The sequence below is a fragment of the Melanostigma gelatinosum genome (assembly GCF_949748355.1).
Source record: "Melanostigma gelatinosum genome assembly, chromosome: 22".
Lineage (NCBI taxonomy): Eukaryota > Metazoa > Chordata > Actinopteri > Perciformes > Zoarcidae > Melanostigma > Melanostigma gelatinosum.
This window is the reverse complement of record NC_136655.1, coordinates 16,788,732-16,807,939: the sequence shown is the minus strand read 5'-3', so window position 1 is coordinate 16,807,939 and position 19,208 is coordinate 16,788,732. Positions and strand designations below refer to the sequence as shown.

Here is a 19,208-nt window from a genome sequence, read left to right as displayed (position 1 = left end):
ACGCCGGCAACATCATGCATTGTCCAGACAGTTACTGTGTTTCTCATGATTTATTGAACAAAACCAAACAAAGTCCTGCATAGGCCCACCCTGGTGCATGCTGGTCCTGTACCTGCATATAACCACAGGTGTGTGTGTGTGTATATATATATATAGCCTTATATATACCTGAAACAAAAAAGAATTCAACTAAATGACTGTCAAAAGCTATCTTCATATATCATGAAATCTAACCTAAATAAGCAAACATGTAATTAATAATAAAAATGAAACGATACGACTTATGAATGAAATAACTAAATACTAACATCAAATAAATAGCTCCTATAAGATCTCTTAATTGGTAGAGTAAAAATGTTTTACATTTTAATTAAGGCTGTAGTCAGAGATCTCCTGAACTCGTATGCATTACTCATCGTCTGGAGCTATTTACATACATACGATTTTTACGGCACCTCAAATATTGATAAATTAGCTTTTTGACTGTAGACCCAGGGTCTGTGTCTCCTGTGACTTCTTTTGACAGGGAAAGAAAGAGGTGAACAGCGGTTTGCAGGGAAAAGCACATTCATAAATCTAAACTCTGTGGTCGGCCCAGTAGCCTATGAGTGCCGCTGTGGTTCAGTCAAGTTAAGACAAGCAACACTGCTGCACCACTTTGGATTGAGTCGGACTCTTTGGAAGTGCGAGTAGTCAGTTTAGATGCGCTACGCAGCTCAGGACCAGCGCTGTGGGTTTGTGTCATCGCCATGAAGTCTGACATGGTCCCCTAACCTGATGACTCGACTGCTAATCAGACCACCAATGAAACATCACTCCCCACAAGTTACATCAAAGTCCTGCCATGCTTTGTATTTAGGTCTAAATTCCCATGAAGATCAAAAGGTGTGACAGACAGGTTTCAGACTCAGAGGTCTAACTGAAGAAACTCATCAGAAAATGTGTTGCAGTTCTGTTCATGAATCAAATGCTCTTAAAGACACAGTAACAACATTATAGTTTATTTAGTGGATATTCAATATTTGTGACAATGAATACATAAGTAGAATACACAGGGATGTTCACTTATTAGAAGAGAAAGACAGAAAATATTGATGTAGGGTTTAGGATTATAACAACAAGCCTCCCTGTCTCAGGAGACGGTCATGTGAGGTTCAACCTCCATCCTCAAGGCTGTTAATGACAGAGACACTAAGGCAAAGGGTGGAGCTCGACCTCAACCACACACATTCAGTACACACACACACACACACAGTAATAAAAAGTGAGTCCACATGTTTCTATGACTGGCTCTGTTGTCACCTCACCGACTGTCAAACAGCAACATGTTCTGTTACAACACGTCATGACATCCTTCAAGAGTCACTGAAGTGCTACGTCGCTCCTCTTCAGGGATGCGCTGAGAATCGATATAAAAGGAAAAGAGAGAAAGTGTTGAGGGGGAACAGGGCGAAGATGTCGGGTCATTTCACAGCGCCGGGGGATAAAATGGCTACAATGCAGAGTGACACTTGAAGAGACAGAAACAGCTCCTGTGGCCTCAGACGCTCGCTGAGCTCTCTACGCTGCGCTGCCGCTGGCCACCTCTGTGTCTGGGGCTGTGAAAGGGTTGATGGTGTTGGTCTCCATGGCCTGGTACACCAAGAACAGGAAAGCAGCCAGGATGGCCAGCAGCAAGAGCTTTATCCACAGAGACACGCTGTGGTACGCTGCCTTGGTCTGCCCTGCAGGGGGCGCTGCACACAGAAGCCTGGAGGAAGAGGGCAGGCTGCTGACTCTGTTGACAGTGCAGCTCTCTGTGTAGGAGGAGGAGGAGGATGTCTTGGTGGTCTTTGGAGAGAAGAGGTGGTTTTCATCATTCCACAGGTCACTGGAGGTCACTGGGCGCCGGGCAGCTCCTCTAATGGGTCGCCGGCAGGTGGCGCTACGAGAGACAAGGACTTACACTCAACACGGCAAACTATCTGACCAATACAGAAGAGAGCAGTCACCGTTTCAGTCCAGGTCCGTCATCACGACGTCATGACGGCAAAAACATGCACGTTCAATCTCAGCAGCAGACATAATACATAATGAGCAGCTTCCAGAAGCAACTCAATGTTTCCAAATGAAAGCATGAAGTGACACGGAGGTCACTTTGATTGACCATGTTATTAAACTCTGTGCCTTCCTGTATGGCAGTGCAATACTGTCATTTAAAATAAATAAATAAATAAATACATCTCGTCATTTCTTTGTGAAGTTGTCAATTGGAATGTTTAAATGCCGTACAAACACAGTTATCATAAAGTGACTATTTGACTGCTGGTGTCTAGACCTCAGAAAGACATCAAAGATAAAAACAGAAGTGCTGAGAACCACCGGTTCCTTACGTGATTCCTGTTGGACTGTTGATGTCACTGTGGAACAGATCCGTCAGAACGTCCTTCTCCACTTTCGGGGTTTGGTGGCTGGCTGCTATCTTCTCCACCTGACAGAGAAGCAGCATGAGAGCACCATTACTCACTGGCCTGTAGAAGCACGCGGTGACCAGCAGAGGGCGCCCTGCATGACATGCCACACCTCCCAGCATGCTGACTGCTGAACCAGCTGTGAACGTGAGAGTCCTGTCCTCTACATGCCCGACCCCCTCGCTCCAGCTACCGGTGTAAGCGGGACTCAACTGATCGCCATACTGACCAATCAGTGGTCTGCAGGGTCTCAGGTCCACCTTCTAGCCTGGGCTCAGCTCGCTGACAACCAAAAGGAGAACCAGCAGGTACGATCCACATGTTGCTGCTAGTGGGAAACCAAACTAGAGCGAGTGGAGAACCATGCAGCAGAGCAATCTACCTGTCTCACTGACACGTCCTCAGAGAGGACGAGCAGCCGGGCGTCCTCACTGAGGGGACGAGCAGCCGGGCGTCCTCACTGAGGGGACGAGCAGCCGGGCGTCCTCACTGAGGGGACGAGCAGCCGGGCGTCCTCACAGGGCTGCATGTGGACAGGAAGCTGGGGACTTTCTGGAGGGACACAAACCATGTGTGTGACCGTGTGCTGCTTAACCAGCCAACAGGTCAGGGGTCACACATGTGACCAGCTGAGATTTAAGAACCCCACACCGTGAACACACCGTCTCCCCACACACAGCGCACCAACCACATACAAGCGTGAGCGAGAGGAGACAGGAAGGAGCAGCTGCTACAGAGACACCGGCGGCCTTAGATCCAAACTGGTCCGACAGAGACCAGTAGTGCTCCTGTCTCTTAATGGGGGAGATGTTACACAAAAGGGCTGAAGGGGACCGGACCCACTTTGGGGATCTGAGCCAGAGGGGACGAAGACCTGGAGGGCTCGACAGCCAGTCGTGGACTCGGTTTAGTACAAGTCAGAGAGCCCGCCTGAAGAACACAAGACTAGATGATTAGAAACATGTTCAGGGAAAAGGAAGAGCTTGTTATTATACCAACTACACTGTTGAAATAGTTTTAGTGATGAATTCCATTGTGATACAAATTCACTCCTCCGCACCCGAGCTGGTCTTAAAGGTTCAGTCCTTGTCTCAGGTTCCTGGGACACCAACACAAATACACAAGACCAAAGACAATGAATCCTCCAGCAGGTCTACAGCAGCCACTCTTCACAAGTCCACGTCTGTGCATCGGCTGGACAGACGCCACCTCTTCCATCAATGCAGCCTCTACGCTGAGAGCTACACTCTGCCCGGATCTCATCACTCTGAGCTTCCCTGTGGACTCCGTTCACCAGGACTCTTGCTGAGCGCTGCATCTTTGCTTCTGATGTTGTAGAACTGTGAATGTGCTGGCGTTCGACTGGCTGCAGCACTAAGAGAACAAAGCCTTGAATCCGGGCAGAGTGTGCGTGAGCCTCGTTCCCCACCTGACAAGACACCGTTTCCCACAATTCATCAGCAGTGAGCTCATCTGATGAGCCGTGACTCAGGACGACGTCAACATGGCGAATGTGATTGTGTGTGGAATGTATTTGGTGAAGAGACGGTGAGTAGAAAAGGCTCACCTCCAGCAGAGCGGCCGGCTGCTCACATGAGTCCTGGTCGGCTTTGGGGAGACTCAACCCCACGTCTTCCACTCTGAGCTGCAGGTTCCAATCACAAGCACACAACTTCTTTTAGGATTCTAACAACTGGATTTGAGATTCAACCATGGTGCAGAGCTGGTTCCACCTCAGTACGCTGGTGAGAACATGGAACCGGCTCTGTGACGTAGTCCTGTGAGCACCAGCATGATGATGGGCCCAGAGTGTGTTTTCAGTGCTGGCTGCGTCTGGTGTGACTTTATGCTTTATATTTATACAGCCAATGGATTTATGATCTCAATATGTACTAAAGCATCATGTACATAGTCATGCCGTGTTCACACCGGTCGCGTTGATTTTTTTTTTACATACAAAGTCTATGCACAGACGCGATGAGACTGGCGCGCCGCGATTTTGCGATGGCGCGGCGCGTTTGACGCGTTATTGCAGTGCGTTGGACGCGTTGTACGCGTTATTGCAGTGCGGTGGACGCGTTGGACGCCGCAAAATCGCCAACGCGCGAGTTGAAATTTTTCAACTTCAGCGACATAATCGCGTGACGCTGTGGCGCGATAGCCTATCAGCGTTGAGTTGCTCCCCCTGTCGTCATTGACTTCCTGCCGTTGTTGAATCAGGAAATAAATCCTGTAGCCGTCTGTGTTCACCCAGAGCTCTACGATACCTCATATCAACAGAGACCGGACCAAACTATGTGTATACATGTGTGTGTGTAAACCATACGGTACAAACAATGAATAGACGCTGCCGTATTTACGTCTACGTGACGTTATTGAGTGCTGGTGGAGCTGCTACGATGTTAGCATAGCCTAGCACCGATCCATCAGAGCTCCATTGAGAAGACCAGTAACCTACAAATCGGCATCATTACGTCGTTATTTCGGAGTCCCTTTTTGTCGGAGAAGACAAGTACAAATCGGCATCATTACGTAGTTATTTCGGAGTCCCTTTTTGTCGGTTTATTGCCGTTGAATCACAGCCAAATCAGTTTATTTTGTGTTCCTACAGCTGTAGTAAACAGCGACCGGTGGCTTGCTAGACACAGTGAATACAGCTCGATACAATCCACGGAGCTCCTCTGAACAATATTATGAACCAGACATGACGGCGTTTGGCATTCCGATGTTTGAGGGACTTCCACAACACGTACAAAGCAGCAATTGTCCTTATTCCTTTCACGGTTGACAGCGGAAATAAATGGCGGCCATGTGAACGGCTTCCAGGACGATAAACCACGCCCCCTCTCCGGCGCTACGAGATTTTGCGGCGTTTGGTGTGAACACGACCGGCGGCGCGTTGGACGCGATTGTGCAGTGCGTTGGACGCTTTTTTGCAGTGCGTCAAAAAATCAACGCGACCGGTGTGAACGCAGCATTACACAAGTTAAAGTACAACGCAACTGCATCAGAATAGACTTCAAGTACCAAAAGTCATTCTGCACAATCGCCCTCTTCAAACACCACCGTGACTGAACACTTATTGGTTACATCGTCCCAGCTGGAGGTAAAACATGGCGAGCTGCTGTTTTCAAAGCCAGATGTGTTCGTCTGGGAGCTCTGCTCTCTGTTACAGCTCCACATGTTCACCTCCATTACCGGCTCACTAATGTGATGTCATCTATCTTACAGCCTCAGCTCAACAGGTGCATGTTCACAGTGAGGCCAGCAGGAGGAGCGGTCACTCCCCACAGGGTTACATAAGGGGGGGGGGGCTCAACAACTGGACTAAGAGGAGACTAATCCACACCATGTGCTGTGAGTGAAGCTCTCCAGTCATATCATATTACATATTCAGAGGATTACATCACCTTCACAGCGGAGACTCATGTGGTTACTGTTAAACTGCACAGTCCAGTCAGCTTATTACAAAAGACTCATGACTTCATTATTATTTTCCATTGATTAATCTCTCCAATATTTGATCGACTAATCTTAGCGATACATTGTTGTGCATGTAACGTCCTTATAACTGAAGGCCTGTCTGTTTAATGAGCATAAATCAAAAGGGATATTGTGCCGATGGACCGACTCGTGTTGCTCAACAAGGCCTAACAACACACCAGTTGTGTGTCTGCAGCAGAAACAATAATCAAAGAATAATAATGACATGCGTCAATTCAAAATATTGATCTCATGCATTTTCAACGTCAGCGCATCAATGATGATGATCTGCATTTCTTTGATCATCCCTGTGTTGCATTATGACAATAAATCATCCTTGAATACTTGGGGAAAAACAAAGAGAGTGCTGAGCAGGAAACATACAGCTGGTCTGTTCAGGTCAACATCCAGACGGCCATCATAGTGATCTAGAGGAGAGCATGGCGAGCTGAACCACATCAGCACTGAACAGGATCAGGACCGCTATGAGGAGCCCAGCATCGCTCCAACAGGTCTCCAGAGGCTGATGGGTCATCCTCTTACCGTGTGGTGCTGGCTGCTGCGGGTGGTGACGGGAGTCTTCCCTCTGCTCCTCACCGGTCTCTCTGGTTCAGGTTCTGCTACAGGTTCTGGTTCTGGTGTCACTTCTGAAAAAACACAGTAGAGTGTTACTTGTTTTTCAGGGAGCAGTGGGCGCCTGTCATGGGCAGCCCACTGCTCCCTGATGCAGGGATGGTCAAATGCAGAGATAGGTTTCCCCTGACCGGGATCAATATAGTATTATAATCAATAAATAAACAACAAAGTGGTTCTGCGCCGCATTGACGGCCGTCCCAAAGAGCTGTAAGCCATAACCATCAAAACTAACAGAAATAAAAGCTTGAAATACATCACCCTGTGTAATGAATCTATATAATATACGAGTTTCACTTTTTGAATTGAATTACTGAAATAAATAAACCTTTCGATGATATTCTAGTTCATTGAGATGCACCTGTGTGTAATAAAGCACCTCTAGAAAGCTTCTCTAACATTCCTGCTCAGTGAAGCTGAAAGCCACCATGAGTCCAGCATCTCATCAGGAGGTTCTTACCATCCTCCTTGTCACTGTACTGGTCCGACTCAGAGTTGCCGTTGTGGTTGACTTGCGTCTCTGTGAGAAGCAGCTTTGGCGGCTGTGCAGGACCGTCGTCCAGCATCCGCTGCAGCTTCTTCTCATACAGCTTTCGGGTGGATGCTGAGGGGACGAACAGAGGGAGACATTCATCAAACCTGCACCAGATGTCCTGACAGATGCATCACTTCTGAGAGGAAGAGCCCACACGGCTCCCCTCAGAACTACATCAAGGGACTGCTTCCTGTCTGCATTTACACCGCCAAGAAACTAACCCTAAACCATACCATCAGCAAACACGTCTCAGTCACCTGTGAGTTTCATCAGTGTGTAGCAAAGACACACCACATCCCTGTGTGTGTGTGTGTGTGCGCGCACTCACCCACAATGGGCCCCACGTCTACTCCGTGCTTCAGCAGCTCGTCCCTCAGGCCCTCGTCGGTCAGCATGGTGACGTCCAGCTCGTCGGGACGGACCTTGTCCGTTTTCCTGGTGGCTTTCTGTGGGAAGAGGACATGCAGCCCGGTCAGTAACGGTGCACTGTATCCTTAAAAGAACAGTCATGGGTTTGTTTTTGACCCAAGTTAATGTACCGTAATCAGGAAATAATGCATCAAGAGTGAGCAGCAGTGTTCTGCCGGCCAAGACAACACAATGCTTATCTGACGACCTTTGAAAGCCACACCTTCACCCTTGTCCTGAACAAGTCCATCTCCTTTGATCGTTTTGGGGATGTTGGAATGAGGGGATGGCTCTATTTGTTCCAGCATTGAAGGGACAGGTCACACCCATACGTGGCTTTAGCCTGCTCAGAGGAGAGCGGTTTGCTTCATGATCTCTGAACATAAGTAGAGGCATGTGTGCCATGTGGATTCATGATTCATCACACACACATGATGTGGAAAAGAAGCTTCAACTCAAGGAGTTTCCTTTCATTTCCCAGAATGAAGTGAAGCCAGAGAGAAGAGGAAGGCTGCAGGCGTGTCATGATGGTAAACAACATGCAGGCAGGAAATCAAGCCTGTGTCTGAGGGAACAGTGTGCACAGGAGGGCTCAACACTCATTTGCCCAAACTGCATAGCATCTTAATTACTCAAATATAAGCAGATATTTGCAGTTATACTTCAGCTTACTGATGAAAATGAGCATCAAAGATCACTGGCTGTGATTACATCCTCTTCTGGTTCAACTACGCCGACTATAAGCTCAGCTTTACCGTCTGTGTCGCCGCGTGCCGACGTACAACCATCATGTGGCGGCAAAAAATATGAACGGGACGATCAGCTGAAAACCAGTCCGTCAGCACGGTGCAGTCACCGCGGTCCTTACTATACTGTCCACCTACAACTCAAATCTCATCAGAAACAGATGTTCAATATGGCCGGCCGTCAGCAGCAGCTGGCTGACGGACAGCAGACGTCCATCAACCAGAGCAGCTCTCACGTCGGCTCCATGTGAGGACATCAGTGTTTGTGGGCCATGTTTTGATTCATTGATGGATTTCTTCATCACACCTCAGCGCGTAAGTGAAACAGGTGAGATGTAGATCAGCTTCACTAAACACATCTCAGTGTTAGCTGTGTGAACAAACCACCAACCCATCAGCTGGGTGCTCAAACCAGACTGCAGCTGGAACCACGGAGCAGATGGGAGAGTGGTACTTGCCATCTTTAAACAGATATCGTGATATAGTAGGAAACGTTCAGCTCCTTTCTCTCTCAGCCAGCTGCCACCTTATTGAGGTTTAGTAGTGAAATGACTGAAACGGGGGAAGTTAAAATGAGGAGTTCAGTATAGCGCGAGCACCAGGAATAACAGAAGGTCCAGCTCGGCTCTGTGCAGGGCGGCAGTCAGGACCCGGTGCCATGGACCTACTGCAGAAAAATTGAGATTTGAAAAGTTCAAAACAATGTGGTTTTTTGGTGAAGAATATTGAAACAGCAAAAGCCAGAGTCAAGTCTCTCTGTTAAAAGGCTTTTACGTTGAAGCAGCTACAGGAAGAAACAAACCAGTTGACTTAAAGACAAACTCCATCCTCCTTTCTTTAATCCAGTTAAATCCCAACTCACAATCCGTTTCTCCTCCTTCAGCCATTGAGTGTTAAAAAAACAACAAAAATTATAATCTACACCAAGCAAGATGCAAACTATTTTATAATTTCCTCCATATCTTTCAATTTGAACTCTTACTACTCCGACTAAGCTCTGATGGCTACTTTAAGTTTCGTTTCACGATAGTCACGTGCTCGCTCACTGACCAATCACAGCACACTCTGCACCTTACTGCAGAGCTGCACCTGAAAACTGAGCTGCATGTAATGCTGACGTACTTGTAGGCCAGCTAGCAGCTCTGACACGTCAAAGAATACGCCCAACATGTCAAACTAAAGATCTGATTGGTTGAACACTACGACAATCAACAATATCATCCCCATTCACTTAAAGTGCACATGGATGCACTTGTGAGTCTGCAGGCCTCGGCCTCTGTTCTACCTAGAGACACAGAGGTGAGACCTGATTGGATAAAAGCTCTACTTAAAACAAGCTGCACTGGAAGCAGAGCAACTGAGCAGAGCTACACACAGTAGCTGTGCAATGAGAAAATAAGATAATGGGAAAATTATTTTATAAATTATAATACATGTAGTATATTTAAGAAAAGTTATTAAATGATAAAATAGCTATCACTTTGTGATTCTCTTTAGGCCAGCAGAGAATGCCTTGCAGGCCCTGACGGCCCACCACAGCTAGAGAGTGTTGTTGAGACAGAGAAAGGTCTCAAACGTCAGAATGTTTAGATGTGGATTGCGAAAAATTGGTCCCAGATTTACTTTAGTGAAGATAACGATGGATCCTACTCAGTGTTCACATTGACTTCCTCCATTGGAGTGAACAGACTCGGGCTGTGGTGAAAGCCATGTGACACACAGACGTCAGCCTCCTTCTTTAATAGGGAGCTGAACGATTTTAAGCCACAAGCTGAAGATGGCAGACCGCCAAACACAGCCAGCAGCATTGTGGGCCGACTGAAGAATGTCATGTTTTCTCTTTATTTCCTTCAGAATGCGGCCTCGCCTGACATTTCATGAGCCAGGTCTACATGGACCATCACCGTACGGCTGGTTGCTGCCGATTCCAGCTGAGGTTACTAAATGATGTGTTAACGGAATCATGCAGCCCTCACTTGGAAACACTTTTAATAGTCTGCAAACCTTTGTATTCACCGCGGGAGTTCTCATTTATCCTGGTCGTGTCTACATCCCACCTCAGGCCTGTGAGAGTGAGGCGCTCCAACACCTGCTGAGCAGATCACCAACATGGAGCACGAGCACCCAGACTCCCTGCTCATTGTTCTTGGGGACTTCAACAGAGCAAACCTCAGCAAAGAACTGCCTAAATACAGACCGCATATGAAGACTGCCTAAATACAGACCGCATATGAAGTGTAGCACCAGGGACAAGAACACACTGGACCAGTGCTCCACTGTAATGAAGGACACATACCACCCAGGCCCCCGGGCAGCTCTGGGACTCTGAAAACGCTGCACTTTATTGAGCCAAAGGGACATATTGATCGCTAGCACAGTTTTCATGAAGTCACAGATCAAGTTTCAGGAAACCTTTGGGCCCGTTTCAGATTTTATAATAGGTGTGTATTGCACGGCTCCTTAAGAGCTAGAGTGATGACATCACGGTCAGAGTGGAACAGAGCAGGAGCAGATTTTATTTATTTATTTTTTACCAAAGTGTTCCGTTTGTTTGTTCCGTTTGTCTTTGCCCTGTAAAGCGTCTTTGGGTATCATGAAAAGCGCTATAGAATAGATTTATTATTATTATTAAAAGTATTCTGTGATTTTTACAAAGAAATTGCTTCGAGTCCCACAATCTTCACTCTTTATACACCAGTTTTGGTCAAAAGGATTGGAATGTTCTTGCTGGTCACAGTAAAGTGTCTGTGGAATCCAACGGATTTACACATTTGGCTCAAAGAGCCTCAGAGCAACATGAACTCCAACCAACTGCTCCATTAGACTCCATGTTAAATGTCAGTCTTATCTCTCTCACGGTACCAATGTGTTGTTGATTGGACTCATGGTTTTGGTCTAGGGGGCAGAGTTTTGACAGGTAGTTTTGTATAGTCCAAGTCCAACTCCTCTTAATTAGCCTCCAACACACAGGTGCTCTAATCACCATGGCAACCATTGACACACACACACACACACACACACACACACACACACACACACACACACACACACACACACACACACACACACACACACACACACACACACACACACACACACACACACACACACACACACACACACACACACACACACACACACACACACACACTATGAGTCCGTCTCCTCTCCCCCCCTCTCACCCACCCAGCGCCACCCTTTCAAAATAAAAGCCCCATGGGATAACTGTATCTTAACATGAAGCTCAGAATGAGGTTCATGTTTACAAATGTTAAGTTCAAGTCTTTCCAACACAAACACAGAAATGACAGGAGAATCTAAAATGCAGAAGAGAGCAAATCAATTGAGCCTCAATGATGCAACGGTAATGTTGGTGTGTATAAATATTGCGGCGTCTTTGGGCAGTAGAAGCCACACTGTCAATTTCGTGCGAAATTTTTCTAGTTCAACATTGACATAACTGCAGACATTTGTTTCTGCTTAATTTGTCATGGAATGACGAGACCACGCCATGAAAGTGTCAGACTACCGTCTCGTTACCTTTGAGCCAACTAGAGGTCTGTGGAGAAGTGGCTGTAACTCCTACACGCGTCATGTGATATTGTTGTTATATCCATTGGATTAAAGCTGGAAGTCTACATTTCAACCACATCGTGAATGCTTCTTTTTAAATCCATTGGAGTCGCTGAAAGACGCAAAATTAGAAAGATCTTGTCACAGTTCGAATACTTATGGCCCTGACTAAACATCTAAATCTGTCGGGGAGCTACAGCCAATGAGAGCACAAGACAGGGTGTGAGGGTAACCCTGGGCAGGAGTCGCCTACCTGTGTGAGCGGTGCATTGCATCTAATGCTGCAGCTAGGCTGTTGTATGTTGCATTCATAAACACAAGACAGAACACAGACACCGATAGGATACAAAGGGGAACAGGCCGTTACGTGAACACGTGTGCCAATGACAACATCAACAGGCACGACGACGCTGTGTCCCTGCTCACGGGCATTCTGGTGACCGAGCGGAGTTTAGAGACCAGACATACTCTGGAGGATTCCTCCCGGTGAAAACCACGACTTCAACACTCTCCATGACAGCAAGCTCACGCTCCGTAGTGAACACGTGGTGTAGTGTGAACTATGCAGGCCATCTCAGAGGGCCTCTTCCACATGGCTGTGTGTGTGTGTGTGTGTGTGTGTGTAGGCGCTGAGCCTCTCCAGTGAAACAGACACAGGAGCGCAGTGCTGGTAAATGGATCAAACACATTCATTCAGCTTAGGTGTTGTTTGGAGGGAAACCCCAGATTTTCATAAATTCCTCCACATTTTTGATGAATTATACAATATCTTGTGTTTTATTATTGATTCCATTTTATCTTATCATCAAATGATCAAGTGTTTCTGTTGAGCATATTCCTTATATGTGTAGCAAAGCCATGTTGAGTGGCCTGTGCAGTGTGATGTCACATGGGAGGATGTGTGCCTGTGTGCACTGGAATGCTGTTGTGCGCATGCGCAAATAAACGGTCCGACTTGTGTACCCAGACCAAAGAAACAATGGCGGTGTGTTCTTTTTCTCCCGTGAATGCTAGCTACTAGGAGCTACTAGCTAACTACTTTGGCGACTGAAATAACGTAGAGAGCTGCAGGAATGTCTAACGCTACAGTTTCATATGAACTACTAACAGTTAGTAGTTCATAAAGTTCATCATCGTTAGTAACTGACTGGAGGCAGTGTACGTCTGTTAGAGACTCTCTGAGCTCAGCCAATCACAGCGGCTGCAGCTAGACTCAAAGTGACCACCAGCTCTAAGTGAACATCTGGGCCTAAAGCCACTCTCTGCATCCCATTCAGCTGGCAACAAATCCACAGAAAATGTGAGGAATGCAAAGATGATAAGCTCAGCGTTGCTGCGAGGTTCACAGCATGCCGTAATGTGAGAGGCACACGGAGGAGGTTATCTCGCTGTGGGCCCTCGGCGGGGTTAGGTCTGGACGTCAGCCAGGCTGTTTCATAGTAACGGCAGCATGAGGAGGAGAGCGGGAGATCTGTGACTCCTCCTCCACAGACCACGCCCTGCTTCAGAGGCATACCGAAAGCCTAAGCTCACCCGTTCCTTCACCGCTCCTCACTACAGCCTGCACGGAGTAGTGAGAGGGTGAGCTGTGCCAGGACCTGTGGCCAGCTGACTGCTTGGCTGAGTAACAATGCAGTGTGTGGATAACCACAGTTTACTCTGCTGAGATGGTGGCCTTATTGCTGACACACATTCTTCAAACGTTGCAGCTAATCCTCCTGAACCTCACCAACACACAGATTCACAAGGGGAGAAACACTACGTTTCTGGAGCTTCTCTCATGTCAGTTAAAAATGTCAGGAATGCATTTTTGACCTCCACCTGCAGCCTGTAACCACTCAGACACAGAGCACCGGGTTTCACGAGATAAACACCAACACTACCGCACCGACAAACTAATCACACATGTGCTGCGACTTTCCACACACACGCAGCACAAATTCCTATTCCTAAAAAAAAAAAATGATTTCCTCAAAGAAGAGGCCAAGCCCAGCAACAGATCAGTCCAGAGACACTCCTCCCTCTGTGGAAACCACAATGCACTGAGAGGAATCTCACCCCCACAACCTCAGACAGAGCTGGATCACCTGTTTTCATGTCAGCGTGGGCATTAGCAGAAACCTTCCACACAGGAAGCTCAACATCAATACGCCAGCTTTAACCTCCCTGAACATCGGTGTGATCAGGAGGACCTGGTAACTTACAGCCCCTGATGAACCATTTCAGGGGAAACCCTGTACTGAGCATGAGCAGATGAACAGATGGAAGAGCATTATGGTGAGAAAAGCTTTTAGGACGGACCAGACAGCTAGAGTTCCTCCACAAACACACCCCAAACAATAAGGGTGCAGTGAGAGTGGCAGTATACAACAGGTAATAAAAGGTGTTCTGAGACAGTGTGAGTCTCTGCAACCATGAGACGTCCTCCAGCAAGCTGCCAAAATGTGATGCAGTTTGCTGCAGCAGAATGTGAGCTGTGGACAGACACAGAGGCGCACTCACACTCACTCACTACCGACAGCACGCTCCTCCTGCCGGAGATAATAATAATCTTCTGTTTTTCTACTTCCGTTCTGAAATAATTAAGTGTTTTAATAATTATTCAAGCCATGTAAACTATGAAGAAGTAAACTAGCAAGAACAAATATCAAAGAAGCTTCTTACGATCACAGCAGTTGAGAGGACTTTCTTTCCTCCATTTCTGACAAAATCAGAAACATGAAGTGAGCAAGTGAGGCTCGGTGACCTTATGACCACGTATCATAGTGTTTAAAACGGTTATAGAGCTAAATATTCAACAACAGGTGATCATATGAATTCACTTCTATATAGGACTGGGTATGGTTCTCAGTAGTTTGCTACTAGGGAGGAGTTTGTGCTAGAGACACATTTCAGACCCACTGTCATGTCACACAACACACTGAGATAACTCAACCTGCTGCGTTACCCTCCTGATGTCCCCTCTGCAGCAGAAGTGTTTTAACCCTCTGTGCACAGGTTTGAACTGATAGACAGCTCAACATGATGTACGATGTACAATCAACCTGTGAGCAGCTTCAACGGTCCTACTTCTGCAGAAGGTGCTCGTTGTGAAGGCGGCAGCAGCATTATTAAAACAGAAAGCAGAGAAACAGACTCTACTCAAAGGGTTGCAGTTAAGAGCAACGCAACCTCAACAATCAAGTTCTTTCTAACACAACCACGAGCGTCTTCATCTGTGCTTTACAGCATCTTAACGAGATCTCATTTCATGCAACAGGTCAAGCTGCAACTATGTCTGTTTGCTCCAAACACAAACCATCAATTAGTCATGAAATACTTGAGAACTCTGTTTTGATATCACTAGCACACAAACTCCTCCCTAGTAGCAAACCATTGAAAACCATACCCAGTCCTATATAGAAGTGAATTCATGTGATCACAGGTTTCATATCTGGCCCGTGGTCCTGCTCACACCCACTGCTAATATTACCCATACAGTACCACTTTTATCATCATTTTTATTCACTGCTGCTGCTATTAGTAGTGGTAATTATTCAGCGTACTGGTACACTATATGAATCATTGATATCATGTGCACTGATGTGTTGTAACTGTGTTCCTGAGAGAGGATCCTCCTCTGGTGCTCCCTCAGGTCTCTTCCTCTTTTCTCCCCGTTAACGTTCTTTGGGGAGTTCTTCCTGTTCCGATGTGACGGTCCTGGGACAGAGGATGTTGTATGTGTACAGATTGTAAAATAAATTGAATTGAATTAAATGATCAAGTCAAAGAGTAAATGATGAAGGGGCTGTGGGAGAGAACCCCGCCCCCCCCTTTAGATAAGACAACTGATGACCCGTTTCACTCAGTAGACACATCTCAGGTTGTAGTTTTGTTGTTCCTCACAAACACCCTGAAGGTGCTCCTCAACATGTTGGAGCAGAAGCAGACAGTTCTATTTCTAGGTGATGTATGAGAGGACAAAGGGGAGCCATGCTCCCGTCCTGCAGTGATTTAAAGCAGTACCTGGACGTGTTGGGGACTCGTGGCAATACATCCTGTGGATGAAAGGAGTCTGTGGTCGAAGCACATGTATATTTCACACCGAGAACAGCTGATTGGTTGATGTTTACTGCGTGCTGCTCAAAGATATGGAGTTTGAAGCATCCGCTAACTTTCTACGGGCAGTTGTCCCTCCGCAGCGCTGAGACTACCGGAGAGGAGTAACGTTCCGCTGAGACTACCGGAGAGGAGTAACGTTCCGCTGAGACTACCGGAGAGGAGTAACGTTCCGCTGAGACTACCGGAGAGGAGTAACGTTCCGCTGAGACTACCGGAGAGGAGTAACGTTCCGCTGAGACTACCGGAGAGGAGTAACGTTCCGCTGAGACTACCGGAGAGGAGTAACGTTCCGCTGAGACTACCGGAGAGGAGTCACGTTCCGCTGAGAATACCGGAGAGGAGTCACGTTCCGCTGAGACTACCGGAGAGGAGTCACGTTCCGCTGAGACTACCGGAGAGGAGTAACGTTCCGCTGAGACTACCGGAGAGGAGTAACGTTCCGCTGAGACTACCGGAGAGGAGTAACGTTCCGCTGAGACTACCGGAGAGGAGTCACGTTCCGCTGAGAATACCGGAGAGGAGTCACGTTCCGCTGAGACTACCGGAGAGGAGTCACGTTCCGCTGAGAATACCGGAGAGGAGTCACGTTCCGCTGAGACTACCGGAGAGGAGTCACGTTCCGCTGAGAATACCGGAGAGGAGTAACGTTCCGTTGAGACTACCGGAGAGGAGTAACGTTCCGCTGAGACTACCGGAGAGGAGTAACGTTCCGCTGAGACTACCGGAGAGGAGTAACGTTCCGCTGAGACTACCGGAGAGGAGTAACGTTCCGCTGAGACTACCGGAGAGGAGTAACGTTCCGCTGAGACTACCGGAGAGGAGTAACGTTCCGCTGAGACTACCGGAGAGGAGTAACGTTCCGCTGAGACTACCGGAGAGGAGTAACGTTCCGCTGAGACTACCGGAGAGGAGTAACGTTCCGCTGAGACTACCGGAGAGGAGTAACGTTCCGCTGAGACTACCGGAGAGGAGTAACGTTCCGCTGAGACTACCGGAGAGGAGTAACGTTCCGCTGAGACTACCGGAGAGGAGTAACGTTCCGCTGAGACTACCGGAGAGGAGTAACGTTCCGCTGAGACTACCGGAGAGGAGTAACGTTCCGCTGAGACTACCGGAGAGGAGTAACGTTCCGTTGAGTCTACCGGAGAGGAGTAACGTTCCGCTGAGACTACCGGAGAGGAGTAACGTTCCGCTGAGACTACCGGAGAGGAGTAACGCTCCGCTGAGACTACCGGAGAGGAGTAACGTTCCGTTGAGTCTACCGGAGAGGAGTAACGTTCCGCTGAGACTACCGGAGAGGAGTAACGTTCCGCTGAGACTACCGGAGAGGAGTAACGTTCCGCTGAGACTACCGGAGAGGAGTAACGTTCCGTTGAGACTACCGGAGAGGAGTAACGTTCCGTTGAGACTACCGGAGAAGAGTAACGTTCCGTTGAGTCTACCGGAGAGGAGTAACGTTCCGTTGAGACTACCGGAGAGGAGTAACGTTCCGTTGAGACTACCGGAGAAGAGTAACGTTCCGTTGAGTCTACCGGAGAGGAGTAACGTTCCGTTGAGACTACCGGAGAGGAGTAACGTTCCGTTGAGACTACCGGAGAGGAGTAACGTTCCGTTGAGACTACCGGAGAGGAGTAACGTTCCGTTGAGACTACCGGAGAGGAGTAACGTTCCGTTGAGTCTACCGGAGAGGAGTAACGTTCCGCTGAGACTACCGGAGAGGAGTAACGTTCCGCTGAGACTACCGGAGAGGAGTAACGTTCCGCTGAGACTACCGGAGAGGAGTAACGTTCCGCTGAGACTACCGGAGAGGAGTAACGTTCCGCTGAGACTACCGGAGAGGAGTAACGTTCCGCTGAGACTACCGGAGAGGAGTAACGTTCCGCTGAGACTACCGGAGAGGAGTAACGTTCCGTTGAGACTACCGGAGAGGAGTAACGTTCCGTTGAGTCTACCGGAGAGGAGTAACGTTCCGTTGAGACTACCGGAGAGGAGTAACGTTCCGTTGAGTCTACCGGAGAGGAGTAACGTTCCGTTGAGACTACCGGAGAGGAGTAACGTTCCGTTGAGACTACCGGAGAGGAGTAACGTTCCGTTGAGACTACCGGAGAGGAGTAACGTTCCGTTGAGACTACCGGAGAGGAGTAACGTTCCGTTGAGACTACCGGAGAGGAGTAACGTTCCGTTGAGACTACCGGAGAGGAGTAACGTTCCGTTGAGACTACCGGAGAGGAGTAACGTTCCGTTGAGACTACCGGAGAGGAGTAACGTTCCGTTGAGACTACCGGAGAGGAGTAACGTTCCGTTGAGACTACCGGAGAGGAGTAACGTTCCGTTGAGACTACCGGAGAGGAGTAACGTTCCGTTGAGACTACCGGAGAGGAGTAACGTTCCGTTGAGACTACCGGAGAGGAGTAACGTTCCGTTGAGACTACCGGAGAGGAGTAACGTTCATTGATACTTTACATAGTTAGCTGCAGGCGACATAAGGCCTATTTATACATTTGATTATTAAAGTTACCTGAATGTTGTAAATGACTGAAGTAACGTCACCGTTAGTGCAAAGACAACTAATTGCCTACTTTTGAGTGGAGTTGTCGGAAGGTGGAGCTGGTACGTAGCGTTCATTGAGACGCGGTTCAAACACTCACTCTGCCGGAGGAGCGGCTCCTGCTGTAGACTACGGGCGGCGGCAGCTCCTCGTCGCTGGAGAACGCGTCCAGCGTCGCGGCGGGCTTCTGGTTGTGAGCGGTCAGCTTCTTCAGATACAGCTGCACGTACACGTCCTTGGTCGGGTTGCCGCTCGGCAGCTCTACGTTGTTGGCCAGCAGCTCGCTCTTCAGCTTGTCCTTGGTGAGCACAGACGGGTCGTCCAGGTACTCCGACATGTCGGCGCGAGACTCACCGTCGCCTGTTAAATTGTAGCTAGCTAACACCGAGGGAAAGTGGGATTACCGGAGCGGACAGTTGTCAGAGAAGAGCGGCTAAGCAGCGCCTCTTACTGGCGTTAATTCGTAAACAAATATGAGCTACGGAGGTAAGACGCGTATGTCGCAGTAGAAAGGAACAAACTGAGCTAATGCATGACTTGTTGTCGTACTTCACGTGTCCTCGTTTCATATGAAGAAATGAAAGCGGTGCTTGCCGAGCGGCTGCTTTGGGTGATCGCTGCAGCGGCTGGTACTCACGGGGCCCACCGGGCCCGGAAGTGAGTGCCTGTAGAGACCGGCTGCTATTGGTCAGACGCTGTCAGAAAGAGCTTCCTTATTGGTGGAAAAAACA

At 48.2% G+C, this 19,208-nt stretch overlaps 1 protein-coding gene across 2 annotated transcripts; it reads right to left on the bottom strand.

The window, feature by feature from the left end:
* Positions 1-985: 985 nt before the first annotated feature.
* On the bottom strand, positions 986-19,118 carry tmpoa (thymopoietin a). 2 transcript variants are annotated; one of them, XM_079294316.1, is made up of 7 exons: positions 18,578-19,118; positions 7,430-7,547; positions 7,027-7,170; positions 6,477-6,580; positions 4,018-4,095; positions 2,373-2,470; positions 986-1,924 (listed from the first exon to the last, which is right to left on the bottom strand). In XM_079294316.1, the coding sequence occupies exons 1-7, from the start codon at positions 18,812-18,814 to the stop codon at positions 1,561-1,563; spliced, it is 1,143 nt and encodes a 380-aa protein (XP_079150442.1). In that variant the 5' UTR covers positions 18,815-19,118; the 3' UTR covers positions 986-1,560. The 2 variants fall into 2 exon arrangements, with proteins under 2 accessions (XP_079150442.1, XP_079150443.1); XM_079294317.1 differs by lacking the exon at positions 4,018-4,095.
* Between the last annotated feature and the right edge of the window lie 90 nt (positions 19,119-19,208).

What these genes read in the sequence shown, in the direction of transcription:
- tmpoa (XM_079294316.1), bottom strand. Translation starts at nt 18,814, where the DNA reads ATGTCGGAGTACCTGGACGACCCGTCTGTGCTCACCAAGGACAAGCTG. An exon ending in GGAGCCGCTCCTCCGGCAGA is followed by an intron (nt 7,548 to 18,577) that starts GTGAGTGTTTGA and finishes CTCTTCCCACAG; the next exon opens with AAAGCCACCAGGAAAACGGA. An exon ending in AGCCGGCCGCTCTGCTGGAG is followed by an intron (nt 2,471 to 4,017) that starts GTGAGCCTTTTC and finishes CTTCTCTGTCAG; the next exon opens with GTGGAGAAGATAGCAGCCAG.